The following is a 13,450-nucleotide window of genomic DNA, read 5'->3' as shown; positions in this document are numbered from 1 at the left end:
TGCACAACCTTCCTACAGTGATCACGAAAGGCTCTGGTTTCTAAGCAAGGGCAACAACTTCCTCCCATCTTCACATCCTGATCTGGTGCCCTTCTCCCAGGGACACACCTGGGTGGGTGTGCAGAGTGAGAGAAACCAGTGGAAAATAGTGACACTCGAGGGTGCTTATGCTGGCATCCAAAACAGTTCCTTCAAGAATTAGCCACTATTAAAAATCTTAGTTAAATGGACTTTTGAAGCCACTGTGGTCAAAACAGAAGACCTACAGCACATGAGAACAGCAGGGTGTGAGGAGTGATGCCCAATGACCCACCCATTCTAAGCTAACGGTCTGCGTCTGGACAGGGGGCTATGCTTATCTGACCAGGACAAAGCTAGACCACTGCAGCTTGGTACTTCTTCAGTCTCACAGCCCAGAGGGTGGAACCTCATAGTTTTCACATAAATCTCAGTAAGCCCCCGGATTAGAAGAGTAGCTGGTCAAGTTGTGGACTGTGCGTCAGTCTCCCCCATGCCGCCCCTTTTGGTAAATGCATTTTATTGAAACGCTTTCACGTTCATTTATTTCTATGTTGTTAACATCTTCTTTTATGTAATGGCCGAGTTGGCTAACTGCAACAGAGACCAGCCAGTCATCAAAACCTAAGACGTCGTAACAGATCAGTTTTTGGAAAAGTCTGTTGACCCCTGAGCTACGTTCTGGAGATCTCAAAGCTACTGGCTAACTGACCAAAGGGCAAATCCTTTGAGTAGTTCACAAACTGAGATCAAGTTTACAGGACTGGATGGGCCAGGAGCACCTGAACCTGGGGAATTCACCAAGCCCTCAGGCAGGTGGGAGACTTTGAAACAATGATGAGATGTAGTAATTAGGGCGGCAGCGGCGGGGCTGCGTCCCCAGCACCCCATCCGCCCTCATGGCTAGCTTATGTGAGAATTAGCCTAGAAGAGAATGGGCCAAGCAGTGTTTAAGTGAATACAGTTTGTGTGTTGTTATTTCGGGCATAAGCTAGCCGAGCAGGCGGCCGGGGTGCTGGGAACGCAGCCCCGCCGCCCTTAATATTACAATGAGAATCAGTCACTTCTGCACTCATGTGCCAGCAAGTACCTGACCAGGTTGGTCCCGATCTGCTGTCTTATTTCTTGCCTTTCTTCTTCAGATGTTCGCTGCAGGATGTTTTTGTCCTCCAGTTCTTTCTTGGATGGTCTATTGCCAAGTTTGATGGCAAGAGTGTCCCTTCGCCGTATCTTACTTGCCAAAGCACCTGAGGATTGGGAAGGGGCAGAGATACAGGTACATCAGTTTTTAACCTAGCAGGGCTTTGGTTACACGTGGCTGAACTTTAACAGGACCTGAGTCAAATTCTTTACTTGCGTGCAAGAGGGGAAGCTTAATCAGTTCAAGGGTGTGTGTGTGGGGGGGGGGGGGGAGGATTTTGAGTTGGAGATAATTCGTTTTGCAAAAGAACTAAAGGATTTTTTAAAAAATGTTCTGGAAAAAAAAAAAACCCAAGATAGCATGAACACGCTTGGAAACAGCACCTCATCATCTGGATGGAGCTCGAGGAGGTTTATTCTGCTGATTTGGTGGATCATGGAAATCGGTGATTGCACAAGGCTTTTGCTGTCTTTTCAAGTCAAGAGCTTATCCTCGCTCCTTTTCTGTACAGTTAATCCTTGTCATCCCCTTTCCCCCAGCCAGGCCTTATGCTGGCAAGGAGCCTACACTATACACAAATGCTTTAACCCTCAGTCACCCAGGCATCCTTAAGCCCCCAGCAGGCAGTAGCTATCAGGTGGGTGCTAAGGGGAGGAAACCTAACAAATTTCTGCTGAGTCATTAATACACTGATAACTTTTAATCATCTGTAAATCCAACCCCACAGTGAAATTCTGCCAAGTCACGCTCCTCCTAAGTTAAAAACAAAAAACAAAAACTAAAAACCACAACATTTTAACAGCACATTCTAGTCATCTAATTAGACACAGTCACGGCTTTGATTCATCTCTAGGATTCTTCCTTTCTAGAGGCATTCTGTCTTTGCAACGGTGGACAAGCAAGCATTTTCAACTCCAACCAAGCGTTTGTCATTCTCGACTCATTCCCCTCCCGTCTCTCTTTAAGCCACAGTATAAAATAAGTGAAGATGTCTAACACTTCCAGCAAGCCAAGGAAGCCCCACCCTGGCTGATACTCTTTCTTCAAGAGCAGGTCCCTGGAGGGATGGGCACCTTTGTCTTTCATGAGAAAAACCACTGTTCTTAAAAAGCTTAGACTGTTTGTATCAAGACAAATCTTTAGTCTAACTCATTGTCAAGGGTGTGGCACACCTATGTTGTATGTTCTTCTGGCAAAATCTGTCATCATGAACTAAACTTTGGGATGGGCACACTTTTTTTTTCAGTACTGGGAATTGAACTCGTGGAATTATGCTATTCTCCAAGACTGCTTTTACTTTTAGCTAGGATAAATATATTTTTAATTTGAGAGAAGAAGGTGAGGGGAAGAAAGTGTTGGGCGGTGGCTAAGGAGATTTTGCACTGCACAGTAGGTGTCTCTCTGTACGCCACCTGCTGCTCTACTTCTTGGAAATATTCTTACTTTCTCCGCTGCCGTCATCATCATCATCCTCTTCCTCATCATCATCGGTGTACAAGATGGGTCCGTCTGAGTCAGAGTCGTTGGATTGGTACTCTCTTGGGGTCTCACCCTCCGGGGCACTGAAGGATTCTGAAGAGTCTCCCACCTGCCCGGGGGTCAGCAACTGAGGTCCAGCCTTTCCCAGCTCATCTTTGGTTGCAAAGCTATGAAGGGCAGTAAAGCAGAGGGTAATGTGAAGTCCAGAGCGATCCTAATGGATACCGACACCACAAGAAGCATGCTAACCTCATGAACATCCTTCATGCTGGGAAAGGGAGAAATGCAACATGGGACAGTCATCCAACATCACAACACATACATTCTCTGGGGCATTACTTAATTGTTGAGGTTTTAGATTTTGCATTTGCAGAACATAAAGGTATTACTAGATGTTCTCTAACACATCCCGCAAATGAACAGAGTGAAACTGGACTTTGTGAACCGATTCATCCATGAATCACGGGGCAGTAGAGGAGACAGTAGTGGGTTAGGGCTGCTGGAGAAACAGCTCACTAAGTGTTCGCTGCACAAGCTAGGATACCTGAGCTTTCAATTCCCAGAGCTCACATGACAAAAAATATAGCTGTGGTAGTGCTTGCTTAAAACCTCAGTGTGGGGAGGCAGGGACAGGCAGATTCCTGGGCTCTGCCTACACTTCTTTTGTGCTCTTCAAGTCTAAACATAAAGCCCCAGGACCTCCACGGATGTTTCTGGATCACTCAGTTGACTTGCTCGCCCCATTCCTCTGCTCTCATGGTGACCCAGCGCAGAGCTCAGCATCCCTGATTTGTCTGCCTTCTGACCCCTACCATGCCTTTGACACACAGGCTTCTGAGAGTTCTGCATCCCAGCACCCAGAAGGGTGTCATACAGGAACACACATCTCTTATTAATATTAGAATAAATCCTGTTTTCTTTCCAGCCAGTATGTCAACAGGATAAAATTCCTTGATCATCTCCGTGCTTGCATTTCTTCATGAACAAGACCGCCTCTTACAGGACTAGAGTGACGCCTAAGACGCAAAGTCTTAGATGAAGGCTTTAAAAGAAGGGCAATATACTGGGGGAGGGGCAACGATGCTTTGTCGTTCAGTTGGGTAAAAGTCTCTACAAGGCTTACTCATCTTCAAAGACTAATGAAGTTGCGTGGGATGACAAAAATATTTAATTTCAAAAATAATGTAATCATTATTGTAAGATACAGACGACCTCCCAAATACTTTGTGATATAAATAGATGAATTCAAATTTGGTGTTTTCACAGAAAAAAAAAATTAAAAACCAACCTCAACCCTCCTCCAAGACAAACAACAACACACATGAACGTGTTTTGATTGTTGCACACAGGCAAACTTCATTAGAACAAAAGGCATTTAAAGCTGGTTCTATGATTAGAGGCCCAGGCACTTCCAAGACTCTACCTTTTTTTTTTTTTTTAACTTAGAAAGAACCCAACAGCCTAAGTTGTTTTCAAAAGGGTATATGAAATCTTTGTGTGTGTGTGTGGGGGGGGGGTCACTAATTTTGAATGCCTTCCTCTATCACTCTTAAATTTTGAGATAGGATCTCTCATTGACCCTGGAATTTAGCATCCTAGCTAGACTGATGGGCCAGCAAACTCCCGGGTTCTGCCTGTCACACTGCTGCCTTCCTATCCCGACCCTGGCGCTACATACGTGCACCCCTATGCCTTGCTTTTACATGGGAGCTAGGATTGACTTAGGGTCCTTTGCCTACCGAGCTGTCTCTCTAGACCCTGAAATCTCATTTTTAATTATGTGACATCAACATAACCCAAAATCTCCCATCTTAACAATTTTAAAGGTACCATTCTGTATCATTAAGGACATTCATGTTGCTGTATAATTATCACCATGCAACTCTAGAACCTTTTCATCTCTCTAAAATGAAGCTGTGTCCCCATGAGCTAGTAACCCCACACACTACACTCTCTGTGTCTGTGATGCTGACTGTTTTATGAAGGCTCACGTAAAGGTAATTATACAAACTTATGGTTTGACTTATTTCACTTAGCGCGATGTCAAGGAAGCCTACGTCCTAGCAGCGGCAGAATTTCTTCCTGTGGGGGGCTGGATGATATGACATTGTGTGCATATGCCACACTTCGTTTATTCATTCATCAGCCAATGCCCAGTGGGGCTGCTACTGCCTTTTGGTTACTGTATATTAACTCTACACACTCTGGTATACAAATTTCCTTCCCTAATTTCAATTCTCTTGACTATAAGCACAGAAGGAGATTGCTGAATCGTATGGTAATTCTGTGTTCACTCTTTTGGAGACAACACAGAATGAAGTGCCATTGGAAAGAAGTGAAGATGTCTTTTTATTGACAAACTTTTCCGTGGTCCAGATTATTAGTCGATTGCTGCAGAAAGCGATTCTATTTTGAGGATGCTGTCACTATGGACAACTACAGTATGTTTAAAGGTTTGTCAATTAATAACAGCATCTGCTTATAGCAAAACAAGGTACTTCAGGACTCAATCCTGTTAGTCACTAATTGACTGTGTTAATTATGTTGATCTCGCTGTTGATATAGTATTCTGCAGTGTGCAGAGTTCGGCAGCAGTTATTCACAGCTCATAACTATTTAAAACTACAAGGTGGTTGGAGAGTTTACAACACGGGTCCAAGAAAGGCTGTAAGTAAGTAGCCCACCCAACCTGGCCAGTGCAGTCTGGGATCCAGACTGAGACCGCTAGTCTACTAACTAAATGTTATATTATGAAGTTATTATAATTAGTTAATAATAACTGTGCTCCACATCTGCATTGGTCAGCTCACACCTCCACCCTTATGGTTCCTGAGAACACTGGACAACATTGAACATTACATAAATTTTTGTCGAGGGGACTCAACAAGTCATTTTTAAATATGACCTCAAGTGGGTTGAAATTTTTTTCTGCTCCACACTACAGAGATGCCTGTGTTATGGATAGAGCTGTAAATGAATAAAAAAAAACCATACTGAACAGCAGCCTGTGAGATAGGAGGAGAGGTGGGCATTTTTAAGTACAACCACTAGCCCTATTTCAAGTTTTGATATTTGTATCCCAAACAGAAGGCTTTTCATACTATGACAGAGTTTTCACACATTGGGCAACTAAATATAACCGAGGAAAAGTTCTAAGGAAAGCAAGGGAGTGAGAGGCAAAAACCCTAACTCAAATTCCACTTGAAAGAGAGAGAATTTGGGAGAAAATCTGAGACACTGCATTTTCCAGGCTCATTAAGTCAAGGGCAAACACAAACTACCCCTGAAGAATGCATTATAAAGTCACTCTTTGCATTTTAAAAATATACTAAGAAGAAAACGAGCTCTTCTAAGAAACTCTGAGAGTGACCCTCGCTGATGGGAAAATATATGATATACACCCTCAACGTCCAAAGAGACCCAAGCTTATTCCCTTTACTCGGGGTATCGCTGGAAACAGAAAACTTACATTTATTTCTTTATTTAAAAATTCTCCATGTACCTGGGGTAACTAAGGCATTAAGGTCCTAGTAGAAAGTGTGGTGCTTAGTGTAATTAATACAGTCCCTAAATGACCATGGAAATGAACTGAGGAGAGTCAGGTTGGCGGTGGATATGAATGGCTCTCTGAACACTTACAGCTACCCAAAGCTGCCTTCCTTTTTGCATAGTGAACAACAGGCCCATATACAGCATCCACTTTCTGAAACTGAAACCTTGTCTTAAACACACATATCCTGAGCATGCTGATTGATTAAAATCGACTCTTTGGAACTAGCCTGTCTGGCTCACAATTATGCCTTTGGTGTTTACAGCCTTGTCCAACGGAGAACAAACAACCTTCCCCCGATCACACCCGGAAAGAGAAAAAGTTCAGTTTGAAGTGCTGAGCAACACTACAACCAGAGGAAGGTGTGCTGTGTGCTGGAAGGAGTGAGGACACTGGGCTAAGGGTGTGGACATGTTCCTTGGAATTCAAGTCTTGGGAACTTCATCTTCTATGCACTAGCACTGAAAGGCAAGGCCTCCTGAGGGCAAAGCCATAATGAAGAGAGGAACTCCATTACAGAAAGGGCTCCTGGGACAGGGTGAGCTGTCTTGCTCTCTTGGCCCTGCCACCTTCTGCAGCAAGAACTTCCTTATTAAATGCTGGTTTGATTTAGACTTCTGAGCCTCTAGAATTTTGAGCTTATACATGTACTTTCATTATAAATTACTCTCTTTCAGGTGGTCTGTGACAGCTTCACCAAACAGACCAATAAAGATAGTCTATCAAAATCGGGTGGTGGTGGTGCACGCCTTTAACCCCACCAGGTCTACAGAGCTAGTTACAGGACAGCCAGGACCACACCTGGCTTGGAAAAAACAATAAATTTTAAAAATACAAACAAACAGATAACATATCATTTATCTCAATATTTTCTGTCTCTTCTAGCTTTTACTAAAATGCCAGGCAAATAGTTTGTAATTTGATATTTATCGATCATCTCTAAATTTTCCTTCAAATGATAAAAAGGAGAAACATGAAATAGGTTCAACTTTAGATCTGAGTCTTTCCTAGACAGAAATGATAATTGCATGATTGGTAATTGCATCTATTATATACTCTGCTAGTTTGTCTTACCTATGGGGCAGGAGGTCTAACTTGACTATTTCAACCTCAATAGCATATTTATAGGATTTTTTGAGGGGCATCAGAAAAGGAGCCAATGAGCTCCAGGCAGCTGGAGAGCGATGGGCCACTAGCCCATAAAGGGCAAGACCTAGTTCTTTATTAGACTGAGTTCTAACCGTTATATTTTGTTATCTTCCTGAACAAAACTAAGATGATGCGACCACTGTTGGGCCTTCTTTAGACTCTATGAACTCCATCGTCCAAGGCCGCTCACCTTCAGCACGTCACTGACAAAAGCTGACCTTGGCTCACATGTTCTTACTGTCACATGACAATTCAGTGAGTATGCATTGACGGCCTACAGCTCGTCACACTCTACACTGGCTGCTAGGGACACAGAAGTAAGTAAGACATGCTGTCTAGTTCTACAGAATGTATAGGAAAACTCTTCTAAATAAACTACCAGTCCTGTTAATACATATTAGAAGATGTCACAGAAGAAACTAGGATTTAGTGGAGAATTAGCGAGGAAGGGGGTCACTCTACTCTTGATATGAGTAGATCCAGAATTTTAAAGAGTTCTTTACTGTTGGTCTTAATTTTCCTGGGGAAGAAAGCTAGGTTGTTACTGGGAGATGAAGCTAAGCAAGCATGGATGAGTGATCTGGGACCAAATAATATAGGTTTAAAACAAGGACCAGAGGGAAAAAAAGGAAAATGTCTAGGTAGAAGAAAAAGAATGATGGTCTATGTTGAGAGAGGCTCGAAGCATCCTTGGAAGGCACACGGGGCCAAAGTATATCTGTTAGCATCATCGCTGTCATCACACAGCCTATGGGAATTCTACCTGGTGAGACCACGGGTGTGGTCACCTAACATTCAGCATGTTTAATACAGACAGGAGCAGACTATATTCTTTTATTCCAAGAGAATATTCGAGTAGCCTGTGCTACTTAGACTGTGTACCAACTCACCATTGTGCATGTTCTCTGCTGCCAGTTAAGTCGGCGCTTGAATACGGAGTGGTTCTGCTTGTCGGCTCTTCAGTCCAAAGGAGCTGACTTGGGTCTACGGCAGAGATGGGCAGGGTATGTCCATCACTGACTAGGACCATGGCAGTGTCCAAGGCAACAATGCCCTGATCCTCAAGTGGCAGAGGCAGGGCAGATGGGGAGGGCAGTGGTGCCACAGGATGTGGAAGGATGGTCGCCTTGGATTTGCCTGTGGCTTGCTCCTCAGCTCCAGCAGCCGCCTCCTGTTTGAGACTCTCTAGCTCAGCGTCTGAGGGCTCCCCTTTAAGACTAGATGGCTCAGCAGTGGTGGTGTCGGAGGACAGTCGGGACGCTGCCGTCTGCTTGCCAAACTTTTTCTTGCCCCTTGTGGTCCCCACTATGCCTGTTTTGCTAGCAACTGACTCCTTGGACACTTTGGAGCGAGAGGAGGTGGAGGAAGCAGATGCTGAAGCAGATGCTTTGGAGCCAGTTGTTTTCTTCAGATGAGAAGAACCAGCTAAAAACAGAGAAAGTTTTGCATTAAAAATCAAAAAATAAAACACTCTTTAAGTGACAAAGTTGCAATTGTCAATGACATTTGAAATGCTCCCTTTAAAATGCATCAAGTCAAGGAATGTTAAGAAAATTGGTCAGTAATCATAGTGGTCTTGTTTACTGTCTCCTCCCAGCCTCTCAGAGAGGGAACAGTGACATTCAAGAAAAGTAAAGGGCAAGAAGCCCTTGTCTCTCTCCTCCATCTTCACCAGAAACAGCTTAACAGGACAACTGCCCTTTGTTCTGAGTTACTCTTACAGACCTTGGTCCTAGGAAGGAGATGGATATGACGGGCAAGCTGACTATAGGACACACACGGGACCTTGCCAATGACATTCCTTCTTGTTTCTTTCTGGGGATGGAGAGAGGGCCCATATTCAGAAGAAGTAGGGTATATATTGCCAGCCTCTTTCTGGGTCACAAGTAAATTCATTTACCCCACTACCTTCCAAGTGGTAACTCCAAGGCAACTGCTCCCAAAACTCCAGGGAAAGAAGTTTGTCCTGCTGGCCTACACTTCCACCTGCTGTCGTGAGGGGAAACAGAGAGGGGACATTCACAGCAGAAAAAGACACCCCCCCCTCAAAACACCAAACCACAAGGAAAAATTGTTTGCTGTGGTTTTAAAAAAATATCTACATGGATGGAACCTGAATAATCTGAAAAGGAAGAATGTCACTCCATGCACACGTGTGTGTGTGTGTGTGTGTGTGTGTGTGTGTGTTTCTATGCCTGTGTGGTTCCTCAGGCTTAGCCTTCGAGAGGGTCTTCCTCTGCATCCCGGTTTGTTTGAGCTCCTGGACTCAAATGATTCTCTTGCTTCTTCCTCCTGAGAAGCTGCGAGAGCACACACACGTCAACTTTTCCAGAATTTCCAATCCCATCCACGCTGGCCATCCAGTCACTTTTACTTTCTAATGTTCTAGGCAAGCCTTCAAAGGCCTACCAGAGCAGGGCCTTTGCTTACTTCTGGATAGAGCTGACATCAACTAAGCAACTTCCAGGAAAACAAGTTAGGTAGTCTTTCTTTTTTTTCTTTTAATTACATGTATATATTTTAATTTTTCTTTATGTCATCTTAGGAAATCCATTTAAAATCCCATGCGAATATTAACTAGTTTCATGGCCTTTTTAATCTGTATTTTCTCTGAATATTACTTCTATTACGATGCTACATATTCTTCCTTTCCTAAGAGGGGGCTAAAGTTTCTTTCACACAACTATCAAAAAATGCCTTGTTAATGCACCAGGGAGGGCCTTCCCATTCTGCACACACGTATCACAGTGACTTACCTCTGGAGGCAACTTTATTGATGCCAATGAGAAAGTTGAAATAAAGAACAAACAGAGGAACAGACAATGAGACATATGACTTCATTAATTTTGACATGTAAAGAAGCCAGTCTTACTTAATGACAAGATTTAGGCTCACAAGGAGTCTAGTTAGGGTAATTACTATCTTAGACACACACAACAGCTGGATTTCCCCTTTGCCAAATCCGGGCTTGTCTGTAGGCTTAATGAACCTGATAATCTTTCTCTGATTACAAGTTAAACTCATTAACCGTACTAAAAAAAAATTAACCCCATTCTAAATTGATTTTTAAATAACAAAGACACGAGGCATTTTATGTTTAAACATGTTCAAGTGTTTTTCTTAAGTTAAATAGATCCCTTCTTCATATCCATTCTAATGGTATCAATTTTAATATTTTTGAAACTTTTTATTTTTTGACAGAAAGTATTTAATGTCATCCTATTTTAGAGAAAAATATTTTTTCCCAGTGCCTGGAGTGACTATTCAAGCCCTATTTGTTAGGTTGGAAACCTACACCTCAGCCTTTTGTTGATAGTAAACAGACAAGGGGTAAGTATAACCTTTGCTTTTAAAGTCTCTTCTGACAGGAGAGGGTTTGTTGAGCATAACCTTCGTTAAAAAGGAAGCTTTACCTCTGTGTTAAAAATGTTTGTTAATAGCAACAATGAGAAGAACAGAATCCTGGCAAAACCAAGGATGTTCTAGACTAAAACGTGGTTCACCAAGGCATCTACGCTCAGAGGGAAAATTAGGTGACGGCTGTTTTCAGAATGTAAGAAATATAATGGAAAACCGAGGGACCTCAATGCAGCCCTTGCTTCTCGGTGACAGTCCCAGAAGTGGTCACATTCATAGGAATAGGAAGGGTCCTGCACATTTTGCCTTAATACAAAGGACAGATGACAGCTCTCTAGCTCATTATCCTCTTAGAGACATCAAATCATATGTTAAATTTTCAAGAAAAAAAAATATATCAAGATCTGTCATGAATTCTGTGTCCAGTCTTTGTGTTCATTTCCAGCTTTCTTTCCAGCTGAGTCTACAGTGAGCTCACACCACCCAGAGAAGGAGCGAGGGAGGAAGTGTATGCAAGACAGGCTCTTAATTCCCGAAGACAAAGTGATGGTCTGGGAATTCTCCTTACTGAGTAGCTCCGCGCCTGTGTTACTTCACACACCACTGCTAGGCTTCGCAAGGCCGTGGGGGACATATAGGCACCAATAGGAAAAGCCACTGAGTCCCCAAGGAAATGACCTTTAGGAGCCGCTGGCTCATCATTCTGGGACATTTCACTTCAGAGAGCTTAGAAGAGGCCTGTGCACCAACGATCAAAGCGCGGAAGAAAGAAACCCAGGGAGAGGTCTACTTGCACTCAGAGAGCTGCTACCCTGCCAACTAAACCAGTCTTTGAATTTCAGTATGACGAGTATAAATTACAAGAGAAAAAGGATCAACGCCAAGGCAAGTCTTTGCAGTTAATTTCTGAAAAGCTGCTGCCGAGGTTAAGGGAAATAAGATGTGCTACAATACAAAAGAACTGTATGCACACATGAATGGGGAAGCGTCATCGAGCATGGGAATTCTGAGTGGTGTTAAAAGACAGATGACAGGATCTCTGTGAGTTCGAGACCAGCCTGGTCTACAAGAGCTAGTTCCAGGAGAGGCTCCAAAACCACAGAGAAACCCTGTCTCGAAAAACCAAAAAAAAAAAAAAAAAAAAAAAAAAAAAAAGACAGATGACATAGATAGCAGGCATCATGATTCCATGAGACAATGAAAGAGGAACTTCGCATTAAGCTTGTAAGGTTGAGAAACATATGAAGTTGCAAATGTCCAGTCACGATTTGTAATGGCAACATGTAATCACAATGCACTAGGACACTTTGACCTGTTGGTCTGCCGAAGTAGTGAGGGGGTATCACCGACCATCAAATCAAATCCATCAAAATGATGTTAAGTGGAGTAGGAAACAGGGGGATGTTGCTGACCATGTATATGAACCTTTGCCATATCATATTTATCAGAGGACAGACGACTATGGATGTTGCAAGGTGAAGACTTTATGATCCGGCAAAGCTGCCAAACACCCATGTCACATTTTAACATGCGAGTCTAGTGTATTTTAAAAGAGGAATAGTAACAGGTCACCACAAACTCTCATGGACAGGTCTGGATACTGGTTCATCAGGTCAGCCTCATTCCCAGGCACACTAAAGGAGTGAGTCTTATGCATTGATTGTGGAAACCAAGACTAACAAACAGTTCACAGTTACTCCAAAGACAACAACGTTAACTTTTCTTAGGAGATAACTACTGGGGAGTCTCTGAGACATTCTTGTGACTCATTGGTATTGTGCCGTGAGACAAGAAAAAACCACACTCCTGGAAGAAGCTACAGCCCCATCCCAGAACCCAACATGCTGAACTCTACCCAATTATGCACTAGGGCATACTCACCAGCCTCCCGGGCAGTGTTTCGGCTTGTTGGCTTGGGTGGAGGGGTTGGGGCCTGCTTACTGGGAGCCTTGACATTTTTTCTATTAGGAGACACTTCATCCCCTTTGTGGCCGGCCCCAGCAGTGGCCCCTTTGGGAGGCACAGGAGATTTTTTGGGTTTAGGTTTAGGTTTAGGCTTAGGAGGAGCTGTAGGAGGTAGAGCAGGAGCAGCCGGTGTTTCAGAGTGGATTTCAGGGTTCTCTACAAATGAGAAAGTGAACAGAGCACACTGATACAGACACACACCATAGGAAAGCAAGGGGCAAGACATGGCGGGAGTGAGACATACAGGTGGCTTTATGACATTTGGGAGCCAGGCAGTGTTTGCATCAGAGGAAGCAAAGTTTGGAGGCAAAACAAAAACTAAAAGACAGACTGGGGAGGGTTCTCTGGGCCCATCGATCACTCCTTTGATAAAAGGCGACACAACTTACTGCGATGACGTTACATGAAGGATTAGTGTCTCTGTGCGCTAGCCAACACCCTTATTCCAGCCTGCACTCTGCTGCTGCCGTATGAAGACATGGGCAATGGGTGCTAAACGGAACACCATCACCAACATAGGAAAAGCGGAGGACCCTCCAGAGTGACAGATGAAAGCAACGGACACACTGCCACAGGCAAGACCGACAACCGCAGTAATGACTGCACTTCCGGTTATCTTTAAAACTTCACCCCGCATCAACCAGAAGTCTTAGCGCGCCTAAAACAACCACGTATGTGCTACGCTCTGGGAGACTCTGGGGGCTTTCGACACAACGCGCTTGGCAGTCACACATCAGTGTGCTTTCTCGTTCTCCCAGCGGGGCATGGCAGCTTCAGTTTCTACAGTGATC

General features: G+C 43.7%; 1 protein-coding gene across 4 annotated transcripts in view; it reads right to left on the bottom strand.

The window, feature by feature from the left end:
* Nucleotides 1-13,450, bottom strand: part of Phactr2 (phosphatase and actin regulator 2) — a 268,683-nt gene that overhangs the window by 40,641 nt on the left and 214,592 nt on the right. For 2 of the 4 annotated variants that reach the window (XM_041680166.1, XM_041680167.1), the window contains 3 exons: nt 8,228-8,762; nt 2,603-2,805; nt 1,109-1,265 (listed from right to left, as the gene is read on the bottom strand). In XM_041680166.1, coding sequence (XP_041536100.1) covers nt 1,109-1,265; nt 2,603-2,805; nt 8,228-8,762 — 895 coding nt within the window. Of the gene's footprint in view, nt 1-1,108; nt 1,266-2,602; nt 2,806-8,227; nt 8,763-10,093; nt 10,106-12,575; nt 12,816-13,450 lie in introns of all 4 variants that reach the window. The other 2 variants (XM_041680164.1, XM_041680168.1) reach the window with 2 other exon arrangements.

This window comes from Microtus oregoni, unplaced genomic scaffold (assembly GCF_018167655.1).
Source record: "Microtus oregoni isolate MIOR12 unplaced genomic scaffold, Mior012 000033F_ref0000390, whole genome shotgun sequence".
Taxonomy (NCBI): Eukaryota; Metazoa; Chordata; class Mammalia; order Rodentia; family Cricetidae; genus Microtus; species Microtus oregoni.
Note: the sequence above shows the minus strand (reverse complement) of the source record. Positions and strands in the feature narration are given on the sequence as shown.